At 33.6% G+C, this 14,323-nt stretch overlaps 1 protein-coding gene across 4 annotated transcripts in view; it reads right to left on the reverse strand.

The window, feature by feature from the left end:
* USP15 (ubiquitin specific peptidase 15) overlaps positions 1-14,323 on the reverse strand; it is a 60,321-nt gene that overhangs the window by 31,693 nt on the left and 14,305 nt on the right. For 3 of the 4 annotated variants that reach the window (XM_053942192.1, XM_053942194.1, XM_053942195.1), the window contains exons 4-6: positions 11,661-11,787; positions 7,572-7,717; positions 4,991-5,052 (exon numbers count right to left, since the gene is read on the reverse strand). In XM_053942192.1, coding sequence (XP_053798167.1) covers positions 4,991-5,052; positions 7,572-7,717; positions 11,661-11,787 — 335 coding nt within the window. Of the gene's footprint in view, positions 1-4,990; positions 5,053-7,571; positions 7,718-11,660; positions 11,788-11,995; positions 12,035-14,323 lie in introns of those variants that run through there. The other variant, XM_053942193.1, reaches the window with a different exon arrangement.

Raw genomic sequence — 14,323 nt, forward strand, 5'->3', positions numbered from 1 at the left:
TCTCAGTTATTATTTATCAGCAAATGGCAGTCCGGCTCTTGGCTAACAAACAAGCTGACAGCTCTTACTTATACAATTTAAGACATCACAGTAAGTCCCCAGTTAGTTCAATACACCAGAATTCTTTCTTACAGGGAAGTCAGTAGAAAGGCACATCTGTCTGCATAACAACTGCTCAGGGAAAAAAACCAAACACACTTCTTCCTTTGAAGTTTCATGGATATATTTTCCTAAAAAACTTGGATAAATGGGCATTATATTATTTTAAAAAGGAATGCTAAACATCTTTTATCCTTCTGTTCCCTCCTCTTAACAAATGTTATGGGGTCCAACCCAGTTAAAGAAAAGAATTGAGAAAGGGCCATTAATGCTTTTCCAAGATAAAAAGGCGTACAATTTGAACCAGAAAAAAATCTGGAAAAAATTGTAAGAAAACATTCATTATTATAAGGAGAAAAAGAACTAAACTATGAATGTGTGCTGTCTCACCTTTTTGTAGGTCAAAAAATGCCCCAACTACCAACAATATATTCCCTTTCACACATGAGAATTGTTTTAAAGTTAACAGCAGGCCATCAGTAAATTGTGCTAAGTAGCCAGCTATTAGATTAGGATGACTTATTCCACAGTGATATCTAAATAAAAGAAGTATTAGAATGAAATCCATTACTTTTAATACACACACAGAGATACAGATTGACAAGTCATTAAAAATTCTTAGTTTTTTACTATATAGAAGGCACTTTTAAAGAATAGGATGTATCAGTAGATTTAAAACGTTTTTAAGTTTTCTAGAAAAACACAGCTAAAAAAACCACTTTTTTAAGATTAGAAGGAAATAACCTACTAGTTTATAGCTTTCTTGTATGCTTCCCTAACTTGCTTTTATATTTGCATATAAACAGGTAACAACTTAGCAGAAAACTAACAGAAACCCTGTCCTGGTTATTCAGTCGGTAACCCATGGAATGTCAAAACTTGAGTTCCTTGCTTCTCCTCGTCTTAAGCTTTAAAATCACTGATTGGCTGAAATGTTTTAAGTGATGTACAGTTTTCCCTGAATGTAAGTAACTTGATTTTGTAGTACAGTTCTATAAGTAACCTGAACAACAATTTTAGATTTTTAAAATTTATATTTATTTTCTAGTTTAAAACACCATCTTGACAACAATAAACCATTCAAACATGATTAGCTGTTTTATCTACATGCACAAAAATTTCCCATATAAGGACACAGATTAAAAAAAAGTCTGCACAGAGATCTCAAATCTTCATTAAATACTAAGCAGCAACTAAGCTACAAAAACAACTGAGATCTGTACATTTGTATAAGTTTGTCATGTGTATGACACTGAGGAGACAGCTACTTACAGACATGTTAGTAGAACAAAATTTTCTCCAAAAACTATCATTACTGCTAAGTAATACCTCTTATGGGAGCAGGTGTTGTTTAAGACATTCCAGAATAAAGAGAAACTTTCACAGAAGTCAACTTCCCAATGCAAAAAAGCATCCCAATAGCTGATATAAACAATCTCTCAGAAAGCAAAAAATCCAGCTATTCCTAAACCTGACTGACCCTACGAACATTTTAAGAATGTATACCACAATCAGATACTTTCAGACAAAAAACCCAAGATGGGTTTTAAAACCCATTTTTTAAAACCTTAATATGTTTTTAATGATTAAAACATTTTAAATAGCATTAAAATATGACACAATAGCAAATATCATTAAATCATGCAGGGTTTTTACAGTGGATGTTGCAATTAATCCAAAATTAAGTATACTCAGAAGTTAGAGGAACAGTACACATAAAAGAAACACAAACACTGACAAGCTTGAATACAGTGCAGAAATTAAGTTGCACAGCATGGTCTCTGCTCCTACATGAAAAGGATCTCAAACTTAAAATCACTCTTTTCTAATTTCAGAAGAAGAGAAAATTATGATGATAATAAATCTTTTTTTCTTGTACAAATTCATTATACTCTCAAGAAAAACAGAACTATCATTTTCAAAAGTGTTCCTTCCTGTACTGAACTGAGGTCCCAACCTGGCCACTTTCAAAGTAAGTATGTTCTTTTCTTGCAGAAGAAAAGATGCTCACACATTTAACATACTTCTCATGAAAAACTGACAGCAATCATCACCTGTAGTAGGAGGAATACAGAAAAATTGCCAAAAAAAAGCAATATAAAAATTGCTCTTATGCTTCTGCGAAAAAGAGGTAGGGAAAATGTGCAGAACACCTTTCCATCTTACTGTTTCTCATTTTTAATCGTCACAATATAGATTCTGCTGTCTGACAGACCTCAAAAGGCTGGAAAAATGAGCAAACAGGAACCTCCTGAAGTCCACCCAAGGGAAATGTAAAGGCCTGCACCTGGGGAGGAACAATGCCAGGAACCAATACACTGGGAAGAAGTGGGTGTGTGGGCAGGTGACAAACGGAAAGCAGCTTGGCAGGGAACCATCTGGGGTCCTGGTGGACAAAAAGCTGGGCATGAGCCAGCAGTGTGTCCTTGGGCCAAACCAGCTTGTCCCAGTGTGCTACACTGGGAAAAGCACTATCAGCAGGTCAAGGGAGCTGATCCTTCTCCTCCACTCAGAACTGGCTACAGACACCTGGAGTGCTGGGCTCCTCAATACCAAAGAGACAGACATATCCTGGACCAAGTCCAGTGAGACACCACAAAGGTGGTCAAGGATTGCAGCATCTGACCTCTACAAAAAGGTTGAAAGCTGGGACCATCCAGCCTGGAGAAGGTTCCAAAGCAATTTTATCAACATGCATAAATAACTATACTATTCCCAGTGGGAGGGAATTAAGAAGATGGAGGAAGACTCTTCTCAGGCATGTCCACTGATAGAGAATAGGCAATAGGTATAAAACTGAAGCACTAGCAATTCTTTGTAAATATAAGGACTTTGTTCAAAATAGGAGTTATAAAACAGTGGAATGGTTTTTCCAGGAAGGCTGTAGAGCCTCCATCCTTGGACATGCTCTGAACACAGTCCCAAGCAACCTGCTCTAGTTGACCTGTCTTTGAGCAAGTGGGTGGGACCAGAGAATCTGCAGAGATGCCTTCCAACTTCAACTATTCTGTGAAACTGTAGAATAGCTTAGCTCATGTTCAGAAATGATCCTGCCTTTTCAAGCTTTACCATCTTTCATGCTTTCCAGTATCCTATATTTTGACATTTCTGAATACGGCCTTTTGTACCTTGACATCAGAATTTGTTTACGATTTGTACTCTTCAAAAAGAAGTACTACAAAGAGGTAATTTTAGCACTGAGCCAGCGTGTAACCAATGTAGGAAGGTATGTGGATATATGCTATTTGTGTTGATAAACTAATACTCCTAATGGACCTCACACAGAAAACTCCAAAGTGAGTCTAATACTTCTATCCCTTTAAAGATTTATTAGGTTGTTCATGAAGTTTTAAACAGATGTAAAAACCTGTCCTATTACTTGTTCTGGCCTGTTGATAGCTGCTATTTGAATTCACTAAATTTTGCAAACTTTCCATTATTACAGTGTATTTGAATATCAAATTCCCAACTTTCTGATAGCTGCCAGATTGCAAAACCATACCCAACCTCACAGTAATACTATTCATCCTCATTTGCTGGTTTACTTACAGCCTCCTCTAACACCAGCATTCTGAATTAGCATTTCACTTGTCCCCAGATCAAACATTTTTTTCTGGAGATATTCTTCAATTTATGTACTGCTCCTGAATGCTTTCCAGAAAATGGAAAAGAAGTTTGGCAGAAGCAGATACTATTACCAGAATATCTTCTGACCAAAACTTCCAAAATAATCCATGACATTGAGTTATGCAAGTTCTTTTAACCTTTCAAAGATGCATTTAAATTTTGACTAAGAATTTTAATTTCTACTGGATGTTTTTTGAGGTCAGAGATTAAACTTCAAGTTCTTAGCATCCCATTCTTTCTATTGCTCCACATTCTTTAAAGCCTTGTGTTACAACATCTTGATAAGCAAGATTATACTGTTCATACTAATCTTAAATTGAACTCAGACTTCATTAAATAACTTAATATTGAAAATAGTGTTCCAAATATAACTGCCTGAGATAAAACACTGAAGATAAAGAAACACTGTCCTTCAAATGATAAGCAATGATACTATAAAAATGCTTTAGAACAGTGACTTTTAACTACATGCATACATAATCTCAAAAGGAGAACTTAAAAGAACTTGAATTTTTTTATGAAAGATACGATCAAGAACCAGCCAACAAAAGCAAGAAACACAGTTAACTATTTGTAAGGCTGACATCATATTAATTAAATGGTTCCAACTGTTCTTCAAAATCAATAGAAAATTATTTAGATACTGGAAATAACATTAAAAATAGTTAAATGAAGAAAAACACACAAATTTTTCTTTCTATTCATTTGCCATTATCAAGGTGATGCTGGTAACAGCAGCAGGAAAAAGAGAAAATAAAACCAACATCATTCTGCATTAACTGATGACAGCCCAACAAAGAAGGAAAGCCACATGATGGTAATGTGGGCTGCAATTCAAATAAACTTTGTGGGTAAATATTATGCTCTGGAGACAAAAGGAACAAGTTGTCCATGAAAATATTTACATGTAAGAAAAATACAGATAAAATCTGTGTTGACCCGACAGATACACTGTGCTTTGAAACAAAAATCTAAATAAAATATGCTGTTTTACAGTTTTCTACTAGGGGGTTTTTTTTTCAATTTTTAAGAAGGATAATGTATATCATTGGTTGAAATCAATGAAGTTAAGCAATGTATATGCAGGAATTCACCATTATTATGCTATGTTCTACAATGCATGACACAGCAAATACATTCAAGCGTACTTTCAATTACATATCTGAAGGTTGAATTTCAAAATAAAATGCTACTTTTAAAGACTTTTTTTTCATAAAGCAAAATAAAATGCAAACTAATCACATGACTGGAATTCCTAACTTACTTAGGAGTTGAAGGACCTCTTGGCCATGTTCCATCCTCGTTCTTCTGTTCTATCACCAGGACCTACCACAAAAAGTGTAATAAGAAAACTGCAATAAAAATATCAGTACATTGCTTTCTCTTCCATCTTTTTAATGGATTTGCTGACATGTGATTGAGAAAAGACTGATATTTAAGTTACTATTCACTGAGATTCAAGAATATTCCATTACACTTGGTATTCCATCTATTACACTAAACCTTCCTCTCTACTTTTTTCACCCATTATCTTAATTTGGGCAAGTCACTTAATATTTCTGTTCCTCTACAATCCATGGATGGCAAGCCACTTACCTCTCAAAGAGGTCAGAAGATGACCTGCAATGTTTAAGCAGCACCTGTGAATCTATAGAAATCACATGTCTATACAACAGCCCTGTTAAGGAAGGGAAAATTCCTGAAGGAATTTTGCCTCACACAGATGGATAAGGAAAAAACACCCAAACAAAACTATTTTCTGCCTCAATAGCCTTAAAACCATACCTGTATGGTTACTCCTCTATATTTTACCAAAGAATTTATCTAATATTATTTTTTCAACAGGACAGTTGGCTAATGAAATTAATTTCATTTGATTTGTTAGTGATATGGAAAGGAGTACAGAACACTCAGTCCCAACCACAGGCATCAGGTGTCATTTGAAACCCCTTTGGGTATTTGAGATAGCTCCCCTACGCTGGCAGATATGACACAGGACCTACAAACAGCTCATGCCTTTTTCTGGATTGACAGCTGAGATAGCTGGATCCTTTGAAATGGCAACTAGACTTGAATGCTTAAACTGAATCCAACTCCCCACTTTCAATGCAACTAATTCTGCACGACTGTACACTGATGTTTCAGGACACCAATTAACTGCCATGGTGAGCCTGCATGTGTGCATACTGTGACATAAATTCAGGTAAGTACTAATGCTCAAAACCTTGTGCATAAGCCACTTGAAGATGTCATCACATTTTCAGTCTCATGCATTTAAGCATGAGATTGAAAATAAGCCTTCTATCATGACCAGCTTTCTATCAGGAACAGAGTAGTCTCCTATCCTTGGTCATTGATGCTGAAAGACTGATTCTGCAATACTTCCTTGACTTACTCAGAGCTTACTAAATAGAAAGTAGATTTAAACTGAAGAGTTCAATGGAATCCCTAAAGGGGTGGTTCAGAAATCAACTGATAAATTCAAAGCATTACTTTACTCAATTATGTACACTATTATAACTATTAGGTTAGACAGACTGTAATAGAATAACTATTATTAGACTAGGAAACTCAGCAAGAAAAATAACCATGTGTATGTCAGCAAGTGCAACTGACCAAACACATATGGCCTACCATGACATGTAGCATTTTCAGAAACCATGGTTAAACTCTGTTTTAAACAGTATTTTTTTTGCTCAAAGTACAGATGTCACCTAGAGATCTTGTCATGGCTTTATTAGACTATCATTGCTTCATAGTTAATGTTTCACTGGAATAGAGATAATTTGCAAGTTACATCTTTGATGTGAATCTTTTATGGGAGATGTGGGCTCTTCCAGTAGGACTTTTGCATTGTTAAAATTATCTCTGTGAGGGTTTAAGTGCATGCAGCATGAAGCTACAGGACACAATAGTTCAAGCAGCAAATTTGGTGCACTGATTACCTATTTCCATGCCATTAAAAAAACTGAAACACAGCCTAAATACTGTTAGGTAAGTAGGTTATAGTGAGATATTTCAAAGCAAAAGGAAATACTTTAATATAACCTCGCCTAAAGTTACTGCCATCAAATTTCATCCATTCACATTTGTAGCATGACTGCATGAACTTCAGCTGTTGAAAAAACATTCAACTCTATTTGAAGACTAAAGAATCAGTGTACTAAATCTGAAAAGTTATTCTATTAATGCAATTGCTCAATCTGTTTACATTTATATTTTGTAGTTTAACATTCAATGTTTGTTCTTTATATTCATCTGGAAAGGTAAAAGTTATCTTGTGAGGAATTTCTCTGTAAAGTGGTGATTTTGAAGTGATGACATTATCTCATGTTAAAGCAGGTTTACAAACCTCTGTCTCTGTTGTTCTTATCAAAGTATTTTCATTTTTTTTTGTTATTTTGTTTGTGAAATCTAGACAGTAAAATCTGAGTAGAAGACATTGTTCTTTTAGAATATCTAAAAAGTTCTTCAAATTTTGGGTTTTATTACAGAAACATACCCAAGATCCTAAGAATAATTATTTACTTCAGATTTTACCATTTTCATGCCAGCAGTTTCATAAAATTTGGAAAACATAAAATTTAAAATTTAGATGAATATAAAAAAACCTAATTTTAATTAATTGGGAGAGTTAAATCCTCTCTTTCATGTCTCTTTTCAATCTTTAATCCTGAAAATAAACAAAGACTACTTTAATTTCAACAAATTTGTTCACAAAAATCTTCTATTCCTAACAATCTATTAGAAAGTGATTTTCATTTAAAAAAAAATTGGTATACCTATATTTTCATGAGCAAAAAAAGATAAATATATTCAAGGAAAGAAATAATATTTCACTTTACCTGTCCCTGGTATAAACCAGCATCCTGTATGGTGCTGTCTGGTTTATTCAAAGGTTCAAAAGTATTACTCATGTACTTGTTCCACAATCTGGTCTCTTTTTCACCTGGAATATTGAAGATTTTTCTTATCTCCTTTTCAATTGTGTCTGTTTTTGAAGGAAAGAACACAAATTTAACATTTCAATACACAAACAGTATAAGGTCAAATAAAACATCAGAATTCATCTCCTCATATTCAAAATATGAATGAAACTGTAGAAATTGCCATGCAACTACATCATTTTGTAGGACAAGCAGGAAGTTGCTAGTTAGCTTGCCTTTAAAATGGAAACAGTCAGAGGACTGAATCCATTAGCAAGGCAGACCAAATAAAGAGAAGCTGGTAACAGATGACAGGAGCCACCTACTAATTTCTGAGTATGCTAATAGAAGAGCGTAGGGAGGTAGCAAATAATCAGAAGTGAGACCAGTGAGCAAAATTAAGTGCAGGAAGTCATTCTGTTCCCTAAATCAACCCTTTTTGGTTTGTACACTTCTACCCACATCTGAGTGCAAATAGCACTAACCACACTATTACAATATATGTGTGAAGTTTAATTCACGTGTTCACAAGAAAAAAATGACTGCTCTGTAAAACTGAAGTGCATAAATTTATTCTAAAAGGAAGGTGAAAGATTTTACATCCCTTAAATACACAAAGAAAGGTCTACCAGCTCCTACTCTACCTGACAGAAATACCTAACCAGTGTTACATAATTTTAAGGTAGCATAACTTACCTACAACTGAAATTTAAGAAGTTTTTAATTAACACTATTCTCCTTACACAAAAGCAGAGTTTATTAAAGAGTTCGGTTTTTAAACTAATATGTACAGTGCTGTATCATAGCAATCCCACTTAGCTGCTTTTTTTAATTGGTAGACTCACAAAGGCCCATGGAAGCTATGTCTCATAACAGCTAACACAGAACACAAAACAGGAGCCAAAAAACATACACTTTATCCCTGATGATCACTGAAAGCACAACTATAAAAATGGGCCCTGTAAACTCTTTGAAAGACATTTCTGCAAAGTCTAAGGACAAAACACTAGTATGTCAGCTTCTCTTGCTCCCTTTTACTCGAGATTATTTTCTCTTCCACTAGGTTAAACAGGAAAAGCCAAATTGAGACCCAAAACTCAAAAGTACCTTGCAAAAGATACTGGCTTGTGAAATGTATTACAACGGGCCAATATAATATTTGTAGATATTGTAGGCAACTGAATACAGTTTGTTTCTATACTAGCTGTCACACATTTTAGTGTTAAGACTGGATCATCTGTTTTTGTAACAGAGATGATATACAGACAAGGTAGGTGATACCAACAAAGCAACAGACTTATTTGATTTGTTGGCTCTCAAAAAAAAATCATGTACTGTCTGAATCAATTCTCAGCCAATGAATTCAAATAATTATATCTGAATATAAGAATAAAACTAGTCAGCAACAATCTTGTAAAAAAAAAGTAGAAAATCTAGATTTATCAATAGCTTTCACTAAAAGAAGAATTTACAAAATATAATTTTTTCATTCTATTAATATAGATTAATAGGCAATTAATTATCTGAGCATTGCAGGTCATTTTCTTCACAAGTTCTAAGCTAACATTTATTAAGTTAATTTTTAACATATTCCAGCTTTGCTAACAGAACTATTACAAGACAGGAAGAATCAATCCTATTGGATGACTACACATTATATCCAAGACTCTGGAAGAGCATGTCCCACTTGACTACTATGCCAATTTTGAGATTGTGAAAATAAGATTCTTTTATGTACTTCCACGAACATATAACCTATGTTCACTTTATAATTCTTCCTCCCATCCCCACCAACTACTACTGGAGTGCTGGCTTATGAAGTAAAGTGCCTGTTCCAACATAAATGAAAGCCTATCAAATAGGCATTGTCTGAGTCACATTGTGTATGGGGTTCTCTGCTAGTAGAATCAAAGACTCATTAAAGTTGGAAAAGACGTCCAAGATCATTGAGTCCAACCTTTCACCAAACACCAGCATATCAACTAAACCACAGCACTAAGTGTCACATGCAGTCAGTTCTAAAGCACTTCCAGGGATGGTGACTCCAACACTTCTCTGGCGAGTTTTAGTTATACCTCCAATATATGACATGATTAGTACTAGCAGCAGGAAGAACTGAAGAATTAAGGAAGGTCTTGAACTTATTTTTTGAGTGCAGAAAATAATATAATCAATGATAGAAAAATTAAAATTTCTTGAAAAGACCATATTACCCTGTGTCTACTCAGTTCCATAGGGCTGTTACTGACTCTTTTGTACTATAAGCCTTCTGCAACTATAATAAAAATGCATCCCTTACTGGAATATACAAGGAAGAGTGAAAAATAATCAAGATTCTCTAAGATCCCTCTTGCATATTATTTATTGATATAACAAGCGTTTCTGCTGTGTATTTGATGAATTCCAGAACTACCTTAAATATATTCGAGGTAAGAAGCAGGGGGGAAAAAAAATCACAATCTTAGGAATGCATAAAAGGGATCAGTTACTATTTCACTCTTAAAGTGGGTTGAATTTTTCTAGCTCTTCTTCTAAGTTACAAACTCTTCTGAATGCCTTGGCTAGGGTAGCTCTGCTTTGCACTCTGCACAAGAAGCTTCAGTTTTGGGAAGGACATGTTTTTAAAGGCTTCCAGGAGCATATCATGCACATTTCAGGAAAGCAAACAAGGCCAGTGTCTGGAAAGGGATTGCCAGTGAACTCTGACTGCTTCTCATTACCTTTTACAACAATTTATTCATAATTTTAATTCTCTCATTGCTAAGAAAGAATGAATATACCTTCAAGTACCTGTCATTCCAAAATATCCTGCTTCTGATTAGAGAAAAAAAATCATCCATTACCTATAATTTCAGTGATACAATTAAATTCAATATAGCTGCAAAATAACTTGCATTTGGTCCTAAGGGACCAATGTTAAAGGATAATGGTCCTAAGGACAATGTTACATTGTTTTTTCCAAGTTTCTGGTTTCCTCAGAAAATAATCAAGTACAACTTCCGTACAACAGATCTCAGACAAATTAACAACAAACCTTGTTTTGAGGATAATTTTCACAATTTAAAAGTTTTTATTCTGATACAAGAGGTGATTCTTTTTCTAACTTAAAATATTGAAATTTAACAAAGTAAAATGACTACTTCTAAAGCAAGCAATCTGCAAAGAATTAAAGGCTGGTACGTATAAGTCACTACTCATAATGTGAAGAGAAGCAAAAGCTAAAAAAATACACTGCTGTCAACAAATGTAAACAAAGTGATGTCTGGATATACAGTGCCAAGGGCATAAAGTACAATTCTGAGTGAAGTACAAAACTGCACAAATACAGATGATTGAAAGACTCTTATCTCAGATACATATGCACAAATATACCAAAAAATGAGAAGCAATATCTTTGAAAATGTTCTGATTGCTATTTTCAAAGTCAAATATCTTATTAAAATACTGTTTCAAGCAGTGACTGTCTGCTCAACAAGCAGTCAAAAAAAATACAAATAAAGGTTTAATAGAGGATTCAATTACTGTAAAAGATTGCGCCCGGGCTGCCACTTTACAACATGAAGAACATTGCCTTTGTAGGTCACCTTTAGGCATTAATTCGTTAATTAAATTATTCCTTGTGTTTTGTATATCCTTCTCTTCATATATATGATTAGAATGTGTTGGTTAATGAAAGACATAAAAAATACACTTCTTACACATCAAAAGCCAAGAAAAAGTACTATGAAATCGAATAAACAACATCACACTATTCACTTTCTTAAAAGCTCAAACCTCTGAAGTTAATACAGATGCTTAGATAATAAAACATGCAATTATATTGTTACAGTTGTATTAAACCCCCTCAATATTCCAATTTATTAACTTTTAACCTTAACCCAAACAAAACTACTCCCATTGTTTTTAATGGTCAAAATACCCATCAATCATTTTATTTAGACATTTATTCAGAACTTGCTACCACATACAAGTACCAATCACATATTTTTAGAAAATAGTTGTGCATACCTATTGTATCAGCTTTACTAAATCTTCGTGTGACTACGTTGTTCATATTTCCATTTTCACACAGTTTTAATTCTGTTAGATATACTTCTACTTTGCAGTGCTTTACAAACATACCCTGTTCAACGACCTGAAAAGCAGAATGAGATCACATATCAGTCTGAATATGTTTTCATATACACACACTTCAAGATATTTTTGAGACCTCTTCAAGAATCTGAAGCTCACGCAATAGAAGACACTTAATAAATGCAAAAAAATGAGAACTAAAATTCTCCTATTACTTTTTAAAAACACAGTAAGCTAGAAAGTACTTTTTTCCATGACGATTGTCTTACCTGTGTATAACATGATGACTTTCAAAGTGTAGAAAGTAGAAATCACAAATATGCAACCTTAATCCAAAGATACGTGACCAGAAGGGAAAAACACCCGAAAGGTACTTTTATTTCCAAATTCAATAATTGTATATTATTTCCTTAGAACATCAAGAACTAGTTTTCACACTTAAAGAGTAGTTATCAAAAATATAATACACACAAATAAAATCTGGATATCACATTTTTAAACAAAACCTAAAAATTTTCCATTTACATTCCAATAATTAATACATTCATTTGAAATTTTACCTACTCATTAAGGCTGTTTATTCTATTTTCATTTTTTAAGCACAGATTATGGAATAGTTAAATATACAGGATTTTTTTTGTTTTTTGTTTTTTTAATAAAAGTAAAATGTAGAAAAAAATATTCAGGGTCACCTCTTAAATGTTTTTGCCTTTGGTCTTCCAAAGTGTAACTGCATAGTCATGTAGACTACTCCAAAAATAACCAGCAGCCTGATATGTGATACATCTGACAAATACGGTTAAAATAAAGCCACTTGCTAATTGCTAGGAGAGATCTGCTATCTGCTGTATAAATATAACTTACATGTATGTGCCGTAGGAAAAGAATGAAGAAATTAGTGAATTATTTCATTGCTTGCCTTAGCTTTAATGACTGTCAATCACAGCATTTAAACAAAACTGCATCTTAATTTGAGCAGCTAGTAGATTTCAGCTATTAGAGTCACAACAAAATAGTGGCAGTGGCAAAACTATGCAGTGCGGCTAACACATTTCTAAGAATAAAAACTGACACTCTAGTGGTAGTACAACTTATTACAAGAAGTCTTAACATTATTTGATGTAGATCAAATACAAAATTTTATCAATTTAAAATTTGGATCCACATTTCAAAAATGTTGCTTATGCAACAAAGGGGATGAAAGAAAAGTATAATACCATATTTATGAAAAAAAAAAAAAAAACTCATAAAGGCAGACATGAAAAATAAAAATGAATGACAAAAGCATCAGGATCAAAAATGCGGAACTGGAATATGCTTCTCAGAGGATAACTGCTGTTCATATTGGCAGAAAATAACAAAGCTATGCCAGTTTACCTGGCCACTCATTATACTCCATGTTTCCAGTTAGCTACTTCCAAGTGGAATAGAAGTTACTATAATTTCACTGCTCTCTCCTTCCATCTTCCTCCCAAATGGAAAAAATTACAGAGTTTTTACTTTACCATGATGATGGAAGAGTATGCATTTTACTGAAATCCATCTTCAGAAAAAACAATACCAAGTTGGTAATAGATATATATTTAAAGAAGGACAGTTATTTTAAGGAATTTCCGCTCTAACAGAACTAGACAAAACGACAGACATTTCAGGCATGTCTCTTTAAAACAAAGCCAAAAACCGAACAACTATTTCATCATAATAGAGAAAATATTATAAAACCCTCTAACAAACTTCTGTTGCTGGCCAAATGAATTTTGATGATCCGAAACTACTTCTACAGTTATATCTACCATTTATTTGAAGAGTGGACTTTAGAAGTAAGCAGCCAGCATGCATGCAGTTAGACCATACTTATGTCATAAGAAGGAAACAAAAGTTTTATTACACCAGAAATCATAAAACTAAATTCTAAGCCTAATATTTTTTCAGCAATTTTAAAAGAATTAAAATAAAGATCCCTGTAACTGAAAAAATACACCCTAGTGGTCAATACAAGAAGGATAAATATACCAAAATGTATTTTAAAAGTCCAGTGAGGATGCAACTGTAATCACTAATTTGAAAATCTTAAGAAATTACACAAACAAAAAAATAAACTGGTGAGATGTCCTCTCACCTTTAATAATAAGGGTGTTATGTGCTTGAAGCAAACAAAAAAAAATAAAGATGTTAATTTTTCAGTATCTCATACTGATGAAGGGCCACACTGTCCACCATACCATGGACTACTACTTGTGTTGAGGTAAGCTTTTAGCTTAAAGAAATAACTCCCTTAGCAAGCAGCTGAGCACAGAGTGTTTATCAGAAAGAAACTACCAATTACACCACAAATATTAACATTATTAGAGCTAGACTTTTTACTAACGTAACATTTTCATTTACTAACAGCGTTAATACAGTTTTAGAGCTATTTACCTAATTACAAAATAATTTGCATTAATAGCCATACAAGCTTCTAAAGCAAATTCTTCTTGAGATATTTATTAATAGAACTTACTTCCAGAAAAAGAAAGTATTATGTCCTTTGCATCCCCCTGCCTCAATATTACACATTTAAGCCTCAAAATCTGAACAAAAATAAGATATCAATAAGC

This window comes from Vidua chalybeata, chromosome 5, assembly GCF_026979565.1.
Source record: "Vidua chalybeata isolate OUT-0048 chromosome 5, bVidCha1 merged haplotype, whole genome shotgun sequence".
NCBI lineage: Eukaryota > Metazoa > Chordata > Aves > Passeriformes > Viduidae > Vidua > Vidua chalybeata.